Source organism: Falco biarmicus, chromosome Z (assembly GCF_023638135.1).
Source record: "Falco biarmicus isolate bFalBia1 chromosome Z, bFalBia1.pri, whole genome shotgun sequence".
Classification (NCBI taxonomy): domain Eukaryota; kingdom Metazoa; phylum Chordata; class Aves; order Falconiformes; family Falconidae; genus Falco; species Falco biarmicus.
The window spans coordinates 46,791,909-46,816,611 of NC_079311.1; the positions used below are offsets into that span (position 1 = coordinate 46,791,909).

At 36.9% G+C, this 24,703-nt stretch overlaps 1 protein-coding gene across 1 annotated transcript in view; it reads right to left on the minus strand.

The window, feature by feature from the left end:
* The window catches only part of ALDH1A1 (aldehyde dehydrogenase 1 family member A1), a 58,566-nt gene that overhangs the window by 13,433 nt on the left and 20,430 nt on the right, over positions 1-24,703 (minus strand). Inside the window, exons 4-8 of the mRNA XM_056325399.1 lie at positions 14,868-14,972; positions 10,609-10,749; positions 7,087-7,216; positions 5,959-6,020; positions 3,847-3,975 (exon numbers count right to left, since the gene is read on the minus strand). Coding sequence (XP_056181374.1) covers positions 3,847-3,975; positions 5,959-6,020; positions 7,087-7,216; positions 10,609-10,749; positions 14,868-14,972 — 567 coding nt within the window. The remainder of the gene's footprint in view (positions 1-3,846; positions 3,976-5,958; positions 6,021-7,086; positions 7,217-10,608; positions 10,750-14,867; positions 14,973-24,703) is intronic.

A 24,703-nucleotide genomic window follows, 5' to 3' on the forward strand; every position in this document is an offset into this window, starting at 1 on the left:
CTGGTGAGTTACAGCTCTTAAACCTCATGTCCTGCGTTATGGATACCAGACAATTACTTTGAGCAATTTCTGTCCCTTGCATGTTCATGCTCAGATACATTCTGTCCATGATTTTTATGCTCATTTAATGTTCCAGATTAATATTTACCCTTGGAAATGATAAGACAATGAGGTTCCTTCCATTTGCTTTGCATTGTGTTTCATAATTTGCAGAGAAACGAATATTTTTCATGGGACTTACACACACTGTCTCACTTTGGGCATTTAATTCTCATGTCTGCATTAGAAGCTCTTCTCTACATATTAGCAAATGACTCTTGTGAGGACTACTAAGAAAGACAGTGAGGATTAACAAAAGTGACTATATATTTTTTTTAATGTGGACAGATGAAGAATAGAAAGTTAAATTGTATCTTCAAGTAGTTTCACAAAAAGTCTAAAGCAGTTACTGAAGTGATCTTTGAGGTTTTGACCACTATCAGGACTTTGGGCTCCAACATTGGGTAATCTGGGTATAAATTAAAAGTCAGCTAGATTTGGGGCAATAAATCTTGAAGGACTTGATAAGATAAATATTTGGGTTTTTTAAAGCTATATATAAAAATATATTATATATATACTTTATATTTTGTTATATATAAAATATAACAAAATGTTTAAGCTTCTCAGTTAGTTGTAAATGAATGGCTAAAATGAGATTTATCTTGCCTTTTACTAAAAATGCTCTAATATTATACCAGTCATTACCATACTGTTGTAAGTGTGCATCCAAAATGAACCACTGTTCACATTCCCACTTCTGAGCTCTCCTTTCAGGAAGTTAGAATACTAGAACAGATAGTTCACTATGCTCAAAGCAGAACTGAGTTACTTTCCTACAAAGTTGCTTTTTCAGAGAAATATACCCTCTGATACATATCGTTAAAAATGAATGGAGAAGGTATCATAAAACCATAGAATGGTTTGAGTGGGAAAGGACTTAAAGACCACCTAGTTCCACCCCCCCTGCTGTGGGCAGGGATACATTGCACTAGACCAGGTTGCTCAAAGCCCCATCCAACCTGGCTGCCAACACTTCCAGGGTTGGGGCATCCACAGCTTCTCTGGGCAACCTGTTATCTCTGATACTGTTTTTAAAGCATTCTTCCCCTGTGATATTGTCTAATAGCACTTACTATGTGATGTAATTACAGCAGGACTTGCCTCCTTCCTGATAGTCATTTAGTTTCTGTGAAATATGAACACGTAACCATGTTTGGCAGCCCAGACAGGATTAAAGCTGGCCAGAGAAATCCAGGGCAACAAGAAAAGCTTCTATTAGTATATTGGTTATAAAAGGAAGACTAGGGAAAACATGAACTCCTTCCAGAAGGAAACATGAGACCTGGTTACCTGGGACATGGAGAAGGCGGAGGTACTCAATGATGTTTTTGTCTTGGTCTTCACCGGTAAGTGCTCCAGCTACTATAGGAGAACATCAGGTTCAAGAACATCTAAGGAACATGAAGGTGACAAGTCCATGGGATCTGAGGAGATGCATTCACAGGTCCTGAGGAAACTGATGGATGAAGTGACTAACCACTATCCATCATATTAGAGAAGGTACTGTAGTCCAGTGAAGTTCCCACTGGTTGGAAAATGGGAAACAAAATCCCCATTTTTAAAAAGGGAAATAAAGAAGACCTGGGAAACTACAGGCTAGTTAGTCTCACCTTTGTGCAAGATCATTGAGAAGGTTCTCCTGGAAGCTGTGCTAAGGCACATAGAAGATAAGGAGGTGATTGTTGACAGCCAACATGGCGTCACTAAGGGAAATTCATGCCTGAAAAATCTTGTGGCCTTCTGTGATGGAGTTACAATGCTGGTGGATGAAGGAAGAGCAACCGATGTCATCTACCAGGGCTTGTGCAAAACATTTGACACTGTCCTGCACAATGCCTTTGTCTCTAAACTGGAGAGATACATTTTTGATGGATGGAGCACTTGATGGGTAAAGGAATTGGTTGGATGGTCACACACAAAGAGTTGCCATTGATGGCTTAATGTCCAAGTGGAGACCAGTGATGAGTAGCATTCCTCAAGGGTTGGTGTAGGGACTGGTGCTGTTTAACGCCTTTGTCGGTGACATGGGCAGTGGCATTGAATGCACCCTCAGGAAATTTGCTGATGATACCAAGCTGTGAGGTGTAGTTGACATGCTGGAAGGAAGGGATGCCATCCAGAGGCACCCTGACAGGCTTGAGAGCTGGGCCTGTGTGCCCCCCATGAAGTTCAACAAGGCCAAGTGCAAGGTCCTGCACATAGGTCACGGCAATCCCAAGCACCAATACAGGCTGGGTGGGGATGGACAGAGAACATCCCTGAGGAGAAAGGCTTGGACGTGCTGATGGACAAGAAGCTCAGTACGGCCTGGCAATGTGTGCTTGCAGCCCAGAAAGCCAACCATATCCTGGGCTGCATCAAAAGAAACATGGCCAGCAGGCTGAGGGAGGTGATTCTCCCCTTCTGCTTTGCTCTTGCGAGAGCCCATCTGGAGTACTGCGGTCAGCGTTGCAGTCCCTGACATAAGAAGGACATGGACCCGCTGGAGTCAGTCCAGAGGAGGACCACAAAGATGATCAGAGGGCTGGAACAGCTCTCTGATGAAGGCAGGTTGAGACATTTGGGGTTGCTCAGAAGAGAGAAGGCTCCAGGGAAACCATATAGCAGTACATATTCTGGTACCTAAAAGGGGGCCTATAAGAGGGCTGGAGAGTGACTTTTTGGAAGGGTGGAATGAGGGCAAATGGCTTTAAACTGAGAGGGTAGATTCAGATTAGATATTAGGAAGAAATTCTTTACTGTGAGGGTTGTAAGTTGCTGAAACAAGTTGCCCAGAGAGGCTGCGGATGCCCCACCCCTGGAAGTGCTCAAGGCCAGGCTGGATGGGGCTTTGAGCAACGTGGACTGAGGGAAGGTGTCCCCTGCCCATGGCAGGGGCATTGGAACTAGATGGTCTTGGAGGTCCCTTCCAACCCAAACCATTCTGTGATTGTATGATTTTATGGTTTAGTTTCTGTGAAACATTATGAATGACCATAGAGTATGTTCTGCTAAATGTTTTGAAGGGGAATAATAAAATGTGCTGAGTCATTTCCATTAACACTCTGCAAGGTTGCTGCACTGGTGATTATTGGTGTCTGTGCCAACTCTTCAAACATGTTGAGTACATTTGTTGATTTTATTGGGAAACAGGATAGCTGAACTCTTTAACTGTTCTTACTTGGGTGTTTCCTGGGCTAGGCATGATAGTCAATGCAACTTTTGAGACACCTGAGAAACTACCACACCCCTTATGTTCAATAACACATAGGGTATTCTCCCAGTTTCTGTGTGAAGAGTGTTCACAAGCTTAGCAGAAGTCACCAGTTCGATTCCATAGTTAATGCTAAACCCAGGTGAATGGAAAGTTTGTTCAAGTAGAAAATAATAACAATTAGTTGTATAAACAGGACCTTTTCTGTGATAACTATGCTAGTGAAGTCATTGCCACCCATCTCTAAGTACTCTGCTTGTTTTCTTTTGACTTTGAATAGTACTGTGCTTTTGTAACACAAATGTTTGCCAAGGAATGGAGTGAACTAAATTGCTATTGTGTTTTTTGTTGTGTATGTGGACTAGGCTGAAATACGTATGCTTTTGCCCTGGATTTGCTTCACTGGTTTAAAGTAAGTTCCATAGTGCCAGGCTAGACATGCAATGAGAAGTACTTCCAGAGGACAGCTTGGCTTATAATGACCTCTGGTATTTCAGATGCAGTATACTCTTAATTTCTGAGAAGGGCAAAAAACTCTGTTGATGACTTACCTCTTTAATTAAAGATCCCATGTAAAGTGCAGTCAGTGGAGTTTGTTCTGCTGGTTTGACAACCACCGTGTTTCCACAAGCAAGGGCAGGGGCGATCTTCCAGATGAACATCACCAATGGGAAGTTCCACTGAAAGACAGATGAGAAGGTGTATCCTGTTTCTAACACATCACCAAAATGCCTTTTTTTTTTTTTTTTTTTTTTTTTTTTAATAGCACAAATTTTCAGCTGGGTAATTGAACTCTTTATTGATTCTTTTCAGAATGGAGATATTTTGAAAAACCAACTGGCAAGCCATGTTATACAATGACCAGTGATTTTGGTATATCTGAGTCGAGGTGATCAGCTCAAGAGACAATAATGTACTCCTTTAAGAAAGCCTTACAGAAAGTTGCTGGATTAGTGGTGAAATTGGGATTTTTGCTATTTTAAATTATCAATTCTGTCATCATTCAGTTTTCTAAGGGATACAAGGTAATAACACATAACATTTTCCCTGCCCTCTTCCCTGGATGTTTCACTGTCAGCTCTCTGTTGTAGTCAGTCCAGCCAGACCGTAGAGCAGCTGACTCCTTTGGTCCTCTTATTCAGCAGTATGAGTAACAATGTAGATGAAAGAAAAACAGGTTACCCCTTTGCAAATATTTCTAATAGTTATGGAAGCGCTGAGTCCATGAACCTCAATATAAAAGATGCAGTGTGCCTTACCTTTATGAAAGTAGGGAAAACGGTAGTTAATGGTTACCTATTATGTCAGAAAGGCTTGGAGGACTATACATGCAACTGTTCTTTATCTGTCTCCTTATCTAATTTCAGTTTCACCCCACCCCCAAAAATAATGGGAGCACAAATAACACAAATTAAGGGATCACAGGGTTTTCTGGATCTTTATCATTAAAATGGAAATGTGGGCATGGAAGGGAAATAGAAATTATGAGCTAGCAAAAGTGTTTTGCAGCGTTCACACCATTGGTTAATGTAAAAATGTCCAACTGGGTGGGTTCACATTTCAATGGGGAGAAAATAAAGATATACTCAGAAGTCCTTGAACATTTTATGAGGGAAGCTAGTCCTCAACTAATTGCTTATACTTCCAGGATGCAATTTTCTTTAGAAGTGGCCATATCTAGTGTTTCTAGTTATTTAGCATATCTTGAGTCTGAGTGCTTTACATGAAATATCTTGTGCCTGGCCTACAGGAGAATCTAAACCAGCTGATTCCCAAGATATCCTGGGGGCTGGATCCAAACTTATTCCAGTGATGTTCTCTAAATCAATGTGGTGGTCTACAGAGATAACAAATTTGCAAGCTCAAATTAGGGACATCAGGAATTTGTGGGACCCACATGTCTGAGCAAACTTGATAGTCAAGCTAAGTATTTCAGGATCTGATAAGCTGTTGAGCAGTTCAGGTCAGGCTGCTCATGCCTACCATGTGCAAAGAGGTGCGTGGACTGGGAGTGTCGAGTGCATATAATCATTTCCACAGCAACCCACTGAAGCTGTCTATACCTCAGAAACAAATTTAAGAGCTCCTCAGTGTTTTGGATGTTCAGACTCAGGCAGGCCTTTTGAATCTTCACATTGCTTCAAAACTGGGAATTTAGACACTTGGAAACGTGCAGATCAGTATCACTGTACTTATTGGACACATTCTTTGTGTTGTTACTTGTACCATCAACATGGTGAATGAGTCTTGGTCATAAACAAAGATCCAGCAGTCTGGATGCTGTACAGAGCAGAAGAGATATTCCAGGTCCTGAAGAGCTTATTGCTTATAAGCTTATATTACTCTCTCCTACTTGTTTATTTCTAATTCCTTCTGTTCCAGCAAAACAAAATTCTGTCTTTCAAGCTAATCCACCAGTCAATGTTTTGAGATTTGTTTTCCCTCCATATAGAGAAAGGACACAGACAAGGCTAGATTGGAGTCACTCATCAAAAACTCCATGCTGCAGAATTTGATGAGTATTCAGGATAGTCTTTATCTTTTGGGATTGGAAATCTTCTGATTGGTACTATTTCACAAATGCATTTACATAGACAAAATTTTGAAAATATTTCCATTTGTTACAGGAACATTTGTATTTTACATAAATGGCTCTTACTTACAGGAATAATTTGGCCACACACACCGATAGGTTCACGTCTAGTAAATGTAAAAAAGTTTCCATCTAGGGGAAGAAGAAATAAATTAGATATACAGGACAAAGCTCTTCTGAGAAACAGTTAAATCAGAAAGAAGATAAAGTTGGATACCAAACTTAGCTGGATACAATTTTGCTTATAAATGATGTTTCCAAAATCTCAACTATGCAAAAAAGTAACCATAAAGTGCATCTGGATTCAATATGTACTTTCTTCATAGCTCCAAGGTTTGATTCTGCCAGCCTGACTGACTTTCTGCAGTGATAGCCCTGCTTCTCAATATGGTATACACAGCACGTCAACGAGCATTCCTCATTGCTTTTTTCTTTTATCACCTTTTTTTTTTTTTTTTTTGAGGGTACTCTTTTAAAAGCTACTTGCAATCCTAGGTACATATCAGACATTTTTTAATATTAGATCTTAGCTTAAATCAAATCCATTAAGTATAAAATTCTCTTTGATTCAAATAAACATGTGTTCCATTAAGCCTAGTATAGAGATTTACGTGACGCAAAAAAAGTTGGAAGTATTTATCACTCCAGTTTTCCTTAATTCCTTCTTTATTACCATTCTTTGTCCTTCTGAGAGAAGGCAGCTAGAAACAATGTTTTCATAGAGCTGCTTAATGGGAGAGAGAACGGAATGAAATTTCAGAAAATAAAGGAATGTTTCCTCATTCTTGTCTTTCAGTACTCTTCCTAATAAATTATCCAATAACTGAAACAAATATTACTGTTCATGCTAATCTTAGCTTTAATAAACAAATACCTGGTTTTCATTACTGTATCATTGTATAAACTATACATTGTTACGCAAAAGTAACCTGTCAGACTTAGATGTGCATACAGGCTAAAATCTTTTGTTCAATGAAGTACTTATTAGTGGTGTATAAAACAAGAAATTAATGTGAATAACTGCACTAAATGTTTAAAAGAAGCAGTATGATAAATCTTCAATAATCTGTATAAAGAACTATCTAAAATATTTTCTATTTGAGATACATTTTGTGTTGCACAACATTTACAAATAGGCAGTTTTTTATGGATTACATTGACTTCAGTTGTGTACTTCTGTTATCTCAAAACTACTCACCCATTGGAACAGTATGGCCATGGATTTTATCAGCCCAGCCTGCACAGTAGCGTAATGTTTTGATACAGGCACCTAAATCCATTAGGTAAGCAGTGGAAAAGAGTTTCCCACCATCAATGGCTTCCATTGTCTGCAGAAAACAGCAATTACAAAGTTAATATCAATTATGGATAATAGTTCTCATGCTTGTACTTTGTAATTTAGCTTTTGGTTGTTGAGTTCAGAAGTTTTCAGCTTCAGTACAAACATTTGGATTAATTCCTCTCTGAAGGACATGTAGCATTTGAAAAACCAAACATAGCAATATACGAATGAGAAATTTTCATGATCATTCATTCACAGTGAGCTATGTAGGTAACATGATCATGATCATGGCACATTTGCAATGATGAGACATCTGAAAAAACCAAAATTTTCCATATCTGAATCAGTTACACTGTTTTAATTTATATTAACTATTCTACAAGTATAGATGAAATGATCAGCTAGGAGACTGTGCAAATAACTGATGAAAATAAAACAGGTGGCTTTCCAATGACACCCAAGGTAGGCAGTAGTCTCCTGGAAACATCAATAACATTAACTTAGGATCCTGTGATGTTTAATTATTAAGAAACATCTTTCTTGGTGCTTAATAAACCCCTGTTTAGCAACTTATATGACCAAGAAGACTCAAAGCATGGAATAAAATACCCTAAATATACCTTGAGTGTTTGATGTGCAAGGGAGAGGTCTGAGCTATCAAGTACACTCAACTGAGAAAAATTCACTACGAAAAATAAACTTAGAAAAGACTCTCTTTTATTGGCTAATCTTTAACTGAGTGAACTAACTGGTCTTATTTGAAGCCAGGCTTGACTCTCCGTGCCATGGACCTCCATGCCAGACAGATATAAACCTTTAGAATAATGATCAGCAAGTATTCATTGAACATCTATAATTTTTCAGCTGGCAATTGTGTTTCACCCACAACACTTTAATGATTTCATAGACACCAGCACTAAACAGCGTTGATTTCCAGCCATGTCTAGGGACTGTGGTGAGGATTAATGTTGTTTAAACACCCCTGATTGTTTGGATATCTAGTTGAAGATCATGTACAGTTCTTAAATAGTGTCAAGACACTGCTAGAATTTTTTTCTTAAGTTTCCCAGTATGGAGACACTGGGATGTTCAGCTTTGTGAACAATCCTGTTAGGATACTTAGTAGGACACCCTCAAACTACAGTTTCAAGGTCTAGTCAGATCTTATAAATATTATTTTCTTTTCAAAATTTGTTATTTTGTATATCAAAGGTTCTTCAGTGTTGCAGGCTGAGTCTACAGATTGATCCTGCAAGTACAATGTTTCACCAACAACTGTCCTGTGAATCCCACAGTTGTAGATAACTGGACATATTGTGGATACCATACTTGGGAAGAGAGCAGAACAAATGGAGGAGCTAGCAATGCTTGATGTCTTTCAGCAACAAGGAACTCATTAAATGAGATATATCCTTGCCATTCCAGGCAATACGTCTGGCACTGTTTTGTTCTTTTTGGATATAGGAGAATCTTTTTTTTCTGGCTTTGAACTCACCAGCTATAGCTTTTAACATCACAACAGACTGAAATCTAAGAAACAAAATTCTCTGGCTCTTTCAGTACCCTGCTTTGACTTATTCTTCCAGTAGCCTACCTATAGGACTGTTGAGCCTCTGGAGCCTCAGAGGAGGCATCTTGTCATTATATGAAACACTGAAATGGAATAATTTTGATCCTGGCCGCATGCATAGACACAGAAAAATACCTTTGCAATGAGCTTTGGGGTCTGTTTTGACCTCTAGTGTTTACAAGGCTATTCGCAATTCTGTAGTACTTGTTCTGCAGTTAGGATAAGCTGTGAGTGGAGAAAATCTCGCCTGATTTCGACTAAGTCTGAAAAGCACTCGATTCAAACACACCCTATCTAAAAGGAAAAAGCAGTCAATAAAGCAAATAAGGTGTAGGAATTAAAAACAAGGTCAGTAAAATTAACTTGGGAGGAGCCCTAGAGAAAAACAATACTTCCATATTACAAAAATGGCAGGTGGGAACAAAAACTAACTTAATGTTTCAGCTTTCCTGTGGAAAAAAGATTATTTCTCCATCCTTTTTGCACGTGTAATGCCTTAGGCTGTACAATAAAGAAGCAAATGCCAACTTACACAGTATTTAACTTGTAATGGAGCACACTTTTCCTATTAAAAATATAACTCTTACAATTTTATCTCTCTCAATTCCAATAAATCTAACTTTGTTGAGGACAGACATTCTAGCCACCCAAGTTTCCTCCTGAGTCCCTATCTTTAACAGTTATCTTTAATAACCTATCAGGGTTATTAGAGAAATAACTTTGTTGAAGAAAAGTGTAAATTTACAGCTGCAGACTTTGGAGTTCAAGGAAATAACCTCAGTTCCATCGATTTTTCATTTTTATTTTAAAAACCTTTTTGGGACACAAGCAAGTGTCTTCCTATACTACAGCCATAAGGACAATAGAATGGGCAATAGATTGCTTGCAGGTTTTACTTACTTTGAAGGTTTGAATTTTATGAGCTTATTGATGATGCGGTTTTGATCTAATGGCTAGGTAGTTCAAACTGTAGCTAGGTCAGTCTGAGTGACTATCTGGAATGTCGGATACTCCCTCCTACTCTAAAATTTTTGCTGCTGTTGGCAGAAAATCAGCGTTCATTTTCAGGACATTGCAAACATTTATCCTTCCTAAATGTTAATTGCAGAAGGTGCTTGAAATAGCAAAGAGATCATCTTAATGGTAGCAACATATGTGGGGTCTAAAACAAGAGGGGGGTTTTACTACACTTTAACAAATTGGTAGTGCATTTAAAAAAAAATGTTCTTTCTTGCCTTGCTGCATAATCTGTAGGTGGTGGTGCTACAACTTAAGTGTCCGCTGTTAAGTATGGTAAAATGGCCAATGCACAGTAGATGGTAAAGATGGACATCATTCCCACCTCACCGTGTTCTTCCTACTAATAAGTAATTCATTGCTGCCTTTGGTTCTGATTAAGGTTTTTCATTCATTGCCAGTTGCAAGCTGGAATTAATGAAGGACCAGTGATAACAAAATATATAGCCATGATATTCAGAATTTCTCCAAGTGCTTACTTGTACCATCTGTAAGAGCTGAGCTAGGCTTAGAGTTTAGGCCTTGATTCAGGCTTTGATTTAGACAAGTGTCAAGCACGTGGTCTATGTTAGTGTGTCCTTAAGAATAGACAAATGAAACTGCATTGATTGTAGATGGCTTAAGTATCATTTGAAAACTAATCAAATACTCAAGTACTTTGTGTGTGGGGGGTGTTAATAAACCAAAGCGCAAGTCGGTTTAATGAAATCCATTTGCAATAGAGATGAGAAACAAGTATTGAGACAACCTGACTTTCCAAGGATTTACCATGTCATGCTTGTGTATAACTTTCTTTAAAAACCAGGACATAGGCTTTTCTCCCAGTCTTTTTGTTCATGTATCATACTCACAGCTAAAATCAGCCGATCTCTTTCAATTAAGTCAGCTAGTTTATTCAAGAGCCTTCCTCGCTCTGAAGCATCCATTGTACGCCAGGGTGACCCAAGCTCAAAAGCTTTTCGAGCTGCTTTAACAGCCTTGTCTACATCTGCCTGTGGGGAAAACAGAGAAACTTTTATAATCAATAATCGATTCTGTGATCAGTCTTGTTGGTTGTTAAACATGTGAGGTGTTCTGCAAGTTAAATAAGGGACACCAACCCCAATCTAATCAGAATTAGTACAGTAATCTTAAATACATGGGTTATTTTCTTTAAAACACTTATCATTTCAGCAATGTGAAGTTGTATGAGAAACAGATGGTTTCTCAAAGCTTCTAAAACAAAAACATATTAAGGAACTTTATTTTTAAACTTCAGATTTTCAAACCTTCTGCCTTCTAGTGTCTGTAATTGGGGATGCACCCACCAATTACACTACTGATGCAATTTAATCTTTTTTATATACAAAGAGATGTCCAAATCTCTAAGTTAAATATTTAAGTACTCAACATCATCTAAAAGTATCTGGTGGTGCACTAAAGACCACATTAGAAAAATCTGTTCCTTAGAATGTTTCATAACAGGAACAGAGATTCATTATTGAGGAAGACAATTCGATGAGGTTGTTTTTGAAAGATTTAAGGAAAATTTGTATTTTAAATAATTTTAACAGTTGACTAAGTTTAAAATGCTAAGCCTAAATATTCTAAAGTTTAAACATTGTCTTTGCATTAAGCAAGGTAATATGTCAGTCCATTAATGGTGTTTATAGCATAATTTATTGTTTATCATTTGGCTTTCATTATAGCAGGAAAATTAATCTACAATGAATTGTATGAAACTGTTTCCTCTGCAAGGTTGTTCCAGAATATAAAAAACTAAATTATGAAATCTATTGAGAAAAGGTTTTTATTACTTGGAATTCTATAGCTCAAAATTTTGTAAAAGTTTCTCCAGGAAAGCAATGACATAAAAAGGAGGTTTATTCCACCCTTTTGTTGGCAATTAAAAACAAATTATGAGAAAAAAAAAATATCTATACATGGCCCATTTTCCTGAGCAATTTGCATGCATTGGTTGGAGGATTTCTTTCAAACTTTTTTTTGTACTGCTGGTTGCTAGTCTCTCCTGCAGGGGAATCACTATCAAGGCTGACTAGCTCAGCGAAGTTTACTAAGATAACACCAAAGTCAATTGTTCAAAATTTTAGCCAGATTTTGGTTCACAGCAGGATCTCATCACCAAGATTCACCAGAAATCCTTAACCAATGTTGTTAGCCAGCAGGTAATTTGTAAAAGCAGGGAGTGTGTGTGTTTGGAAAAGTGGCTTGGAAAGCCCAGCACAGACGTGCTAGGCAGGAGGCCCCCAGAACTTCCCAAGGTTCATTCCAGGAAATTTGGAAAAAGATGGGAAGGGTCTCTACAAATAGCACAGCCATTACTATGAGGTAATACTGACCGGTCACTTAGATCAGGTAGTTGAAATCTACCAGATTAAAAGCAATTGCATTTCTTCAGAATCTGTCAGAATGTCATTAAATACCTCATCACTTATCTGTGACTCAGAAAATTGTATTCAATTAATATTTAATTCTGGTTTGTTTGGTTTTTTCTCTCTTGCCTCTGTCACAAATATTTTACAGCTTTGCAATGTGACTTGGGAGGTATGCCTTGACCTTTACAGAAAAGAAAGGGAAACCATGAGCTATACTTGTATGAATGATGTAAATTAAAACTAAATACAGTGCCATGTGTTCTTACTACTACAAGTGCAGAAATACTTAAACAAAAAAAAATCGTATAAAGCTAATACAAGGCTGTGTATGAAAAATAAGGAAAAAAAAGTGTTCTTCAACAGTTGAAATTTGGGTACCTGAATCTACACTGAGTATAGAGACTGATAGCTCCTTTCAGAACTATGACTTTTTATAGAAGTACATTTGCTTTACATCCCACTGACCATTTGTTGAGCTGCTTTATTATTACTAGGGGCCTTTAGGATTAGCAAACATAGCTTGAAAGAGCCATCAAACTGAAAGGAAAACAGTTCCCCACCCACATATGTGTCTGTGCTTTGTAATCTCCACTTTTTTTTTTTTTAAATACCACTGCAAGGCAGTGTACAGCCCTTTGTCAACCCTATTGTACACACAAATTAAATTCCTAAAATCTTGGCTCATTATCTAAAGACTAGGCTTTAGAATATTAGGTTCACAATGACTGTGTAATTTACTAGATTTGTACATTTCACTTGTCAATTTGGTTAATAGCAGTTGTCATTACACATTAGTTTGCAAAATTATTGGAGAGAAAGCAAACCCGTGTGTCGAACAGTATTATCTCTTTAATGATTTGTTAGGTTGCTTGTAAGGAATGAAAGCTACAAAAATTCTGAATGGGTAAGTGAACAGTTGCAGGTCATGAGTAATTTAATTTGAGGATGATCAAATATCAGGCCAACCTGATTTGCAGTGTAGTTTGGTTTTTAAACACTGACTAGAGAAGAGGTAGAAGAAGTACCATTTTACATCAAAAGCATGTATGGTTCTAGTGGGGTCAATTGAGAAGTTAACAGCATGCTTATGAAATTCTTTGGCTGAGGACAGAAAGAGCCTGAAATAATCTCAGTGACTGTGAGGACTATATACAGGTAATTGGGTCTAAAGAAAAGAAAGAAAACAGGCATTTGAAATACTCATGATTAGACATGTGAAATTATCAAAATACAAATTCATGAAGAATTTCTCAGCCATCTGCCTAACAAAATGTTTAAAATGTGTCTTCACTATGACTGTCTTAATAAAGTGTGGACACTATTGCTCACGTGCTAGACAGATAGCATTTGAGCCAATGTTTATGAGTGGATTCATGATGAAACTACAGAACAGAGTAACTAAGATTCAGTAAGCACAGGATGGTAAATGAACTGGGTTTCTTTGTGTTTCTCACAAAACCCATTTTATTTCAGAGTGAATCTTTGTACAATACATTATAGTATTTTGAAAGAGATTGTGCTTATTATATGGGCAGTATTTTTTCTGGTGAACTTTAACACAGATAAATGGCTTCTAAGTTTTATAGTAGTTGTCATGGATAAAAAGGTGTTTAATGGACATTCTGCTGCTGGATTTAAAACACCCTTGTTACAAATATTTCCAGATATGCATATTTCTTGACTAAAGTTAACATCAGATTTCATTTTGTGAGAAATCTGAGAAAATTTTCGCAGTTTTTGATGTAAAAATTTAACTTTGAGGAGAAAGTGTAGAAAAATGAAATAAATATTTGCAAGAATCAAACCAAGTAATTATAAAACCAATTTTATTTTCCATTACAGTCATCACTTCTTGTATACCTGTTACTTGGAAATAGAAAACTGCTCAGAGTTTATAAAAAAATTTCTTTGGTCATCAGTTTTAAAATGTTTAAAGAACATTGTCTGTTCTGTTTAAAAGTGTACACTGCTAATTGACAACTTACATTTAAACTATATGGTACCACTAGGCAAATCCTTTTCCACAAAAAATACATAATATACAGAAATATAGGGCTGTTTATTTGAAGGCTAAGGTTTTAATTATATCTTTGATATTATGTGTATGTGTGTATGTAATTTTCCAATAAGAAACCTTATAAATATAAAATACAAATACTTTCTTTAGGACCATGTTGCAATACATTTTTCACAAAACCAAATATTTGAAGGGGACAGTACTGAGAAGATATATTCATATATAAAAAATGCTCATGGTAATGATCATCTTCACAGAGTCTGTGTGGGAAAATACAAGTATTTGTCCACTTCATGTTATTTATAATGAACAGGCTTTTATAAATGTGTCATGAACAGATTACATCACTGTAAGGAAAACACAGGAAAAAATAACAAAAAAATTTGCAATTATTAGATGTCACTGATCAAACATAATGAAAAGGATCAATATTATTAACAAAAGATATTAATAAAAATATTTCTTCAGAATTTTCCTCTGATGAGCAAGTTTCTAAGAATAAAACAGTTTTTCAGTGTTTGTTTACAAGGAACATCAAGGCAGTAAGGCTCATTAAAAAAGCTAAGAATTATGTTTGCAGAAGGTATATGGGATGAAGTAAGTATGTATCTGAGGTGGTGTTTTACATGAACAGAGACGGACGCTTGCATTCCTGCTTTTAAGATGCAGAATTGAATTTAAAACTAGGGTTAAGAGCGAGCAAGAAAGAAAACCCTACCTTGTCGCCTTCTTCAACCTCACAGATTTTCTCTTCATTTGCAGGATTAAAGACTTCAAATTTTTTACCACTGACTGAATCATGCCACTCATTGTTTATAAATATCTGCAGATGAAGAAATAGTGTGTCAATATTAGTAACATATTTTATCTGTTTTAATGAAAAAATCTCTTTCATAGCTGAGAGCTACCTGATTGATAGGTACCTGAAATAAAAAGTGTAACAGTTGTTTCTTCATTCTTCTGAAGAGATGAGTAACAACGTACACACTTAACCAGGATCAGCTTTTAAAATTAACTTCCTCTGGGGAGGCAAACTTCCTCTCTCTGCATGATCTTTGTACTTTGTTTTAGATCATCAGACAAAGGGGTCCTTCCTCTCTCAAACTGGTTTGTGACATTGGAAAGTTACAGCCATCAATGACCCACCTAAAACTACCTGGGTTTCCCATTCTCACAGGGTGGGTAACAATGGAGGGCCTTTCTGTTGCACAGCCCAAGAGAAGTAAACTCAGTCGTTGTGTTTAGTACATGTAATATCTCAGAGAACATAATTTTATTTAGCTTTGCTTTGATTTCTCTTCACTATCTCCTGCCAAAAAAGAAAATCCCCCCCAAAAACATCCAACAGCTTGTCTTCCTGAAATTAAAGTCAAGATTAAAAAAACCCCCACCACAGTTAATTGAACGAAACAAAGAACGAACCACTTAAGCAGAGTAAAAAGTAAGCAAGTATACTTCTCCATTTCCATGTTACAGGAGAAAAATAATTAAGAGATTAGGGAGGAGCTCTTTTGTTTTTCACCCAAATCCTTTGGCTTTGTGGATTCCTGCTTGATTGAATGTGATCCTAATGGAGATTTAAAAGCAGAAACATAATGATCTTAATCTTTTACAGAAACAGCAGAATTTACTCCATTAAATAAAGATCAGAAGTATGAATCACGAGGATATGGCTGATGTATTCACCACAATTACACTGTGAGTAACCTTGGAGAAAACCTAAACTGTTCTTGCTACTTGGTGCATTTCACAGAGACACTCTCTTAAAAACACAGTTAGCAGCCTATACTGGGGGAAAAGTTCTCTCTCACACATTGTTGTTGCCTGGAAAGGAAGTTGAATTACTTTATTGATGAAATCACACACACTTATTTCTTTAATTGCTGTTTTTCTGCTTGTCCTAATCTTACAAGGAAAGGAGGACTATCCTTCCAGACTGAACCAGCACAAAGCAAAATGTTTACACTGGCCAAATTAAAATGTCCAAGAGCTGACAATGAGGGGAATTTAAACAGTACCTTATGGGCAGAAGATGGCTATGATCCTCATCTATACATATAACCCTGTACAACTCAACAGATCCTAATGAAAATATACAGGAAACAGTGGCACTTCTGATCATAGTTTTCAAAGCTAGTTCCTACACCTCCTTGAAAAGACTGTTTGCAGGGTCTCATTCTGAACATTTCCACGTCACAATGCTGTTATTCCCTAGGAATTGTGTTATGGGTACCAGAGGCGGGGTTGTGCTGTATTACCATAATCCTGCACTCAGCGTGTGAATATAACCACACACACATATAGCAAATGTGAGTGCTGACAGTGTATATGCCCTCATGGCTTGACAGGATTACAGCTGATGGTAATGTATATGGGGGGCTCTTCTCTCTCCTTGCCCTACCTGAAAGTTTCTCTGCAAAACACCAGGAATTCAAATGTCTCTGGTTTTAATCTTCGGTACATGCTGCAATTCCTGCTTTTGAAGAGTGATGCTACTTGCCTTGTATGACTTCAGGCTTTGCCAAGGTGATCCTTGGGTAATCATTTTAACTGTCTTGCTTTATAATCAGTATGACTATTTTCTGCTTAAGGTGATCCTATCCATTTGATGAGATTCATTATTTATTCAGTAATTTCAATCAATATCCTGATTAAGTCCGATTTAATGGTCACAGCTACCAAATCTTCTGTCACCCTGAAATTGATGACACTTCCCTGCCTCCTAGTCAGCCTTTAGGAATAAAAGTTATAAAATGCTTGTTATTCTGACTATTACTGTCCATGTCTGACCATTATTGTTTGAACTGCAAGGGATATTACAGCAAATTAATATTACTTGTGTACATTTTCATAGTTTTTCATACTTAATTCCAACTCTGAGGATCTCTGATGTGTCTTCACACTGGTTTCTCTTAGCAGACACCACCAGCCTTGATTTTCCATCCTCCTAGATATTGTATAACCCCTTTTACTAATCTGTTGCCTTTGTGTGGAACATCCACGTACCAGGAAAACCAGGCCAGTCTGCATTGCTCATTTAACTGTTTTATCCTGACTTTTACCTGTCAGAGACTGGAGAAGTCTAACATTAAAACCAAAACAATAAGTTAAAATTGTGCTTTCCTCAATCTTGCTAGAATATCCTGTCTTTTTATTTAATGTCTTTCTATTTCAAAATTTTCACAGTGCCAAATATATAGCTAGCAATTAAGCACAAAAGAACAATTGCACAGCAGCTGACCTACACCAAAGTTAATCATAACAGCTTACCCAGCAGCAACGAAATTGATATCCATATTTAATTTAATAAATGTTAAGAACTGTTTCCTTACTTGGAGATCAAACTTTTATACTGGGTCAAAGTACATTGTGTACTGAATTTACTTTGCAAGACTGGAATAAATACCATCGACTCTTCACTGAAACATTACTAGTGCACTTAGAAGAAGACCCAAACAAAGCAAGGTGGGAATTGTTGTTTCCCATGTTGAACTTTTATGATCTGTAACCATCTGTGGTTTCATAACCCCAGAAATTCAAACCTAGTCCCTTTTGTATGGGAATAAGTAATTGGCAAAGGTACTGTTAAGTTTGAAATCCTTATAAGGTCTAAATGACATCAGTGTTATACAAGAATACTTTCTTCAAAAACAGCACAAAATTCCTACCATGTCTATTTTACTTTTACTATTAATTTTGTTATCCCATATACTATGGGACTTTCCTTCTCTTTCAAGCTCTGGTGTCCTAATTTCATTTGTACTATATGTCCCTTAAAATTATGTCCAAAGAGGGTTTCAGGAGTGAGAAATACTGCAGCTCTCTAGGTTTTTGGTTACTGCATGTTAATAAGACTGTTGAAAAAATCTGTAAAAATCAGTCTGCTTTTCCCTTAAAACAAACAAACACTGCAATTGTGCCTGAAAAATCAGTGTTTTTCAGTTTTGTAGGGAAAATATGGCACTATACACACTATTATAAAAAGGTAAATGTCTTTTTAAAAGTGTACTTTATACTATTATGAAAATAACTATAATATTTCTGGGTTTTGCCTCCTGTCATATTAAAGATGATACAAAATGAATTGATTCAGCAATTGCTAAGTGACAGAGAATAAAACAAGCTACTAAAAATATGCTCTACTTACTCCCTAATTACTGAGAAATTATGCGATATTCCACAGCTGTGAAAACTTAAGAGGACAAGCAGAGTGAAGGCTAAGGACCTTGGGGTAAAATTTGAGGCACTTATCTCTGTTCGGAATTGCAAAATAGAACTGCGGCCCTATCCATACATGTAGAAGGTCTGTGCTACCCTAGAGTTAGCCACTTTTGAGCCACTGCTGGTAAAATTGTCAAAGTGGGTTAACTTTTTACTTCTGACCCTGCCTAGAAACAGGAAGAGAAACCTCATTGGAAAGATCTGACACATGGCACAGATGTTGAAAAAAAGAAGTTATGTTGCTCCTGAGTGTCATGTAGGTTGTTCTCCAAAGTGGACATGATGATGTATACTGTCCAGTATTAACAGTACCTGTCACCCTCTGTCTAACCACCTCTGTGATCTCTGGGTTTGGGTCAGTGCTGATACGGGGTTGCCACCCTAAGCTGCCCTCTCAGTGCCTAAGCCCATCTTCCTGCTGTTGACAGGCTGGCGCCCTTCCTTCTTGCTCTGTCCCAGTGCCACTGCATTGCTGGCATGCATGTGAGATCTTGATCATGTCTGTCATCAAAACCACGGCAAGGTCTGACTGACTGTGCCAGAGATTTTGTGCTTGAACCATGCCTGTATTTAAAGTCATGGAATCTTGTCCCACTTTTAGTCACTGTAGCTGTGAGGCCAACTAACAGAAAAGATGTGATTCTCATTTCCCCTCCATTAAGATACAGGACACACTGTTGCTGCTGAGTAACAGGAACATTTAAAAAGAAAGAGAGAAAATACTTTGGGGCAAGCAAATCAAATGGTTGACTCAGGGCAGGACAAAGCAAAGACACCAAAACTACAGGATAAAATTTTCTACCACACAGGTCTGGGATTTAAACTTTATCACCACACAACATATGTTATGAAAAAGTGACAGCTTTCAGGCAACATATTTTACATATTTTCAATACAATATTTGTATTGAAATTGCTTACACTGACTGTCTGAGTGTTGTTAATAACTGGGAAATAGTTTGGTAGTAACTATCAAGATCAATAAAAATATTATCTCTAAATGGGTATGGTGACAACTTCCTATTAATATATTCCTGTATGTTTCAGCTTGTTTCTATGTGGGCACCACATATAGTGTCATTGCTGCCTCCAACCATCACAACTGACCAGCAAACTTCTGATGTAACAATGTCAGGAAAATAAATACTTAAGACCTGGAAATTTCAGATACATGATGGAGATAATTACAGGAGTATCCACACAAAATTCTGACTCTTGTTAAAAGACAAAGACAACAGTTAAATGGTTAATATGAAAAAAGACTTATTTAGTAACTAGTTACATTGCCAAGAAAAGAGACAAAGCAAAAGGTAAATATTAACATAACACTGCTATGATGTTACAGTATGCCAAATTCATATCTGTCTGTGAAAGGAATAATAGCAAAACATACCATTTTTGGAAGTTTTTAGAGTATTGGTTTAAATACTGGATTTATTACACCAACCAGTATCACCCATGATATTAGTTTAGAATATCTTCCTTATTAATGTTTCTAATACCATTCCCATTTAAAACATAACTTTATCAGGACTGTATAAATCAAACTATCCAGATGTCTTTCATAAGCCAGATAGCAGTCTTGCATATGCAGGTATGAAAGACAGAAAAGAGAAGGAAATAGTCAAAGCTCTCCATATAAGCAATGTTACATGCAGTGCAGGCAGCTGCACACATAAATGTGCATGCAGCCAAGCTCATTTAATGCTGTGGAGTACATCATGCAAACAAACAGAATGTGGGTCTCTAAATCCATGCAACATGGAAGTACCACCCAACAGGACCCTTTGGCAACTCCCTCGTGCTGCTGAAAAAAACATTTGGAATCACCTTGAAATAGGTTACAGTGTTTTCCCTGTCAGTCAGAACTCCACTGGTTGCTTATATATTTTTGTGCTGATTTGTCAGCCATAAATGCAAAAGACCTGCCTTTCTGTGGCATGTGCTGTGCAGGGGGTTGTCTGTGATGACTGACTGTGGCCCATGAGCTTTAGGGCTGCAAATTTATTTTTCAAGGATTTGGAAATGTTGTTGCAAACATTTTGTAACTGTTATTTCACTGGCATTTTTAGGGGAGAAGATGTTTTTGTATTTCAACAACAAAAACAAATTCTTTCTTCAACAAAGAATTAATGACTTCCAGACTTCTTTGCACTAGAACTGGAAATACCCATTTCTTGTAGATGAGACTGTACACTACTAAAGCTTAGTATTTAAAATAGAGCCCAGGTAATGGTCTATTGCTGTCAAAAACCCTCTGACTGGCTTTATTTGCCAGTGTCAGAGTGCAATAAAATCTTGATTCTCTGAAATGATTGATTTCTGTTTAGATAATCTATTACCATTCACCACTTGGGGTTGAAGTTATGTGCAAGACTACAGTATTTTTGTCATTGTTTAGAAACTTGATTTGGTCACTTAAATGATTTGAGCAAAGAACAGGAAGACAAGACCTGCTCTTTATCTTTCTTTGTCATCCCAGTATCTTTTACCCTTTAGTCCCTGGGTATTTTGAAAGGACCATGAATTCATTTTTTTAGGTACCTGTAAGGTGGGAAGTGCCATGTTTGGGTCTGTGCCACATAAGGAAAGAAAGTATTTGACTCTGGACAGCTTTGCCTGGTGAAATAGATTTTAGGGCCTCTATATTCTGTGTCATCACCTTATGAAACAGAGCTTCTTGCTACATCTTGAGTAAGGATCCCCTTTTTGTGAATTTAATACTGGGCAAAGTCTGTACAGGGTTTCAAGCCTCAGTGCTTTTGTAGAAGTGACGTAGAAGTGCAACTTAGAGAAGAAAACACTTCATTTCTGATGTTGCAAAGATCCTATACATGACCCCATATTCAGCATTTCTGTATAAATTTACTCTTTGTCAGGGAAGAATGTTTATGTAATTTGCTATTATGGTTATAAATTATAATCCATGTTACAGAAATGAGTCAAGAAACATAATAAAACTACCTAAAATGTGGACTGTCCCAAATTTAGCTATTAAGGGTAGCTTTATAAACATGGAATGAAATATCTAAGCTATCTTCTCTTTAGATACCAGGAACTCTTCCAAACTTAAAGTACAAGAAAAAGCATAACCTCTTCCCACCATAAATCTGCCCTCAGATAGCCTACAATCCTTGCTATGATAAAGCTTTTCTTGACAATGCTCTTCAAATGAGCCCAGCTGCCTGTTTTACAGAGCTAAAAGCCATCACCAAGTTTCAACAGCTGCTCAGTTGACTGATCACAAGCTTTCTAGTGCAGAGCAGTAAACCAGGGAATGACACCCCATCGTTCTTTTAGAGGCTGGGAACAGTGAAGAGGCACCAGGGCTTTGGCTGGGCTTCCACGTGCTGCAGATAATTCAGCATCGCTCAGGTGAGGTGATGCACTGTGCTGAAAAATTGTTGGCACCTGTTCACACCCGCTTCTATAGATTATGAGAGTCATTCAGATATTCTTGAGTTTGATGATGGCAGTAAATCTTAGAGTTACATCTAAACCTGAAAGAGATTTGTTGCCCAAGAGAAGGCTCATTTCAGGTGTTATAAATTCTGATTTAGTAGTCCCAAAATAAGTCATGGAGTCTCACTGTATTCTTTATGAAATACAGTTAAACTATGTGAAATTATTTAAGGAACTACTAAAATCTGAAATTGTAAGCTTTAAACAAATACATCAATTTATCAATTTAGAATACCTGCTGTGAAATCCCCACCCCTTAGTTTTTTCCTTACAAGAAGTTGATATTTGGATAATATTTATTTTTTTTTTTCCCCTCTCTTGGGATTTTATGTTATTGTTGATACAGGAATTACATTTTACTGCTGTAATGAATCAATAATCTGAGAACATACTCTTTCAATTGATTATTTATTTAAACATTCTAATTTGTCAGCTAGTAGCTTTGTATCTACAAAGTCAGCTGATCTTAAAAAGAGCATGGTTCTATAGAACCTTTAGAGTTGATTACCTCACCCAGATATTCTGATTAAAGTTTTGTGTTTTTACCCCTCCTCTTTGTGAAGCTAGTGGTTGCAACATATATGATAATCAGTTGCAATTTTTCTTCACTCAGAGTGGCTTACCCTTCTACACTTTCTGATATTTCACATGCAGCTTAGCGAGAGAATGCGCTGCATTTTCTCTCTGCAGTGTAATTTGACAACATAATAATTAACTAATCTGAGTTTCTCTGACTAAAGGAACATCACAGGGTTTAGTGTATGTGAGAGCATCATGACAGAAATCATTTGTCAAACAATCATTGTCATTCCTCAGTGTTGGCTAAGTAAAATATTTACTAGTATATTTTTAGCCAGCTACCAACACTCATTCAGTTCATTGGAATATCTTTAAAGGAGATTCAGATATGAAACCAATTCAAGATCACTTTGTGGTTCCGCATTTACACCAATTTAACTATTTAAAATGCATTCAACTTAATACTGACATTCAAATTCCCTGAAGAGTGCTTAGTTTTATGCTATATGTCAAAGGCATAATCTGAAATGCAGCTGAACTGACCTGTAGATCCATAGACATATGGAATTAGTTAAATTATCTCTGTAAAAGGCTCAAAATGATCCTTCCCATAGAAAATAAAATCAAGTGTTAAGTAAAGAGTAAAGTCCTTGGAAGATCTTCTGCAGACCTTTCTTCAGATCCTTGTGTGATGACTGTTGATATTATGCCATGGTAGAAAAAGAAAATAGTTTCCAAAGCTGAGGGATCTGCTGATGTCCAAGGTGCTTCATACAGAAGGTTAATATATCAGCAGTAATTAATGCTTCCCTCATCTTGATCTCTCTAATGTAACTAGTCAAAACAATCCCACACCCCATGTTACAACTTGTATGGGACAAGAGAGGAGCAGGATGGATAAGAAGAGGAGAGTGGAAAGGCTTTATTAAATTGTGGGATGACTGCTGGGTATGGAATGACATTTCTATTATCCCACCTCCCTGCCCCTAATTACACAGTTGTGGCTTTCAGACAGTCCTGTGTGATATTTGAAGAGAGGAGGGAAAGGATTGCAAAAGCCTAGCCTCTGCAGGGGTGTGTTGGATTTGATTACTTGTAGGTACACAGTTTTGTAAACAAGTGCATTGCATTTCTGCAGAATTACACATTATATGCAGTTTTTAAGGAAATGGTATCTATTGTAAAGGCAAAAGGAGCATGCATTTGCTGTGTGACACTTTCCTTAATTGTACACTATGGACATTTCAGCCATGCTGGCTGCCTTGTGGTTGTTTTTGGTATTAATGGAATAAGTTTTTGCTAACCTAATACTTTAGAAAGGTAGAAATGCTTACAGGGATTTATGTCTTGCATATTTACTTACACCAGATTTCTGAGCTTGCATTTTACTCATATTAGTTTTTCCCTTTGGAAAAATAAAACAGCAAACAAATAGGACTGTAGTTTCTGGAACACCACTGTGACCTAGGTACTAAAGTATCTTCTCCGAATTAAGCTTTTTGTTGTTTTTTTTTTTGAGACAGGAAGAGCAGTAGAGAGCTATCACATGGCAGAACTCCATAGCTTTCATGGCCTGTTAAATATTTACAAAGTAAGGTCCTGTGTGATTTATTCAAGAAAGACATGCATTGAAATCTAGTTAGGTTTTTTCCATGAAAAAAATAGGATAGAGTGGAGTTTGAAAGGACCAGTCTAGATATTGCTGCACACTTTTCTTTTGGAAAAGAGAATAAGCACTGGCTCTAGAAAATAAAAATTATTTCCATTGCAATGGTAATGAGAAAAATAATGAACAGTAACCAAAGAGTCTCCAAAGAGAAGAGGTCTTTTCTGATCAATTATTCTACCCGGATGTTTCAGAGGGCAGAGTTTCAATATTTTGTGCCAGCAGTTTGTTCAAAGTTCTTGCAGTTATCTGCGTACTATGATACAAAACAGGCAAAAGTCTTTTCAAGCTGGGAACACAAGTCTGGATTCAGACCTTCTTTATCTGTGCATATCTAACTGTATATGGAAAGATTTTACTATTTTAAAAGTTTATGGTAATGTTGCGTAATTAGTGATAGTAGGCTTTACCTGTTTTATTGATAGTTACTTGGTTAAGCTGAAAAACAGATTCATTACCTCTAAGAAAAATATGTGAGTGGAATTAATTTTATTTTAGTTTCATTTTCACACATCCCTTTCCACATAAGCTGATTTGGTATAATTATTTACATCTGATTGTAATAATGATACAATATGCTACCATTTTAATTTGTTCTCACTGTTCTGAAAATTAATATAATAATAGAAACTTTTCCTTCTTTGCTCCATTTATATTTTCTGATAAACTTATCACTGCAGAAAGTTT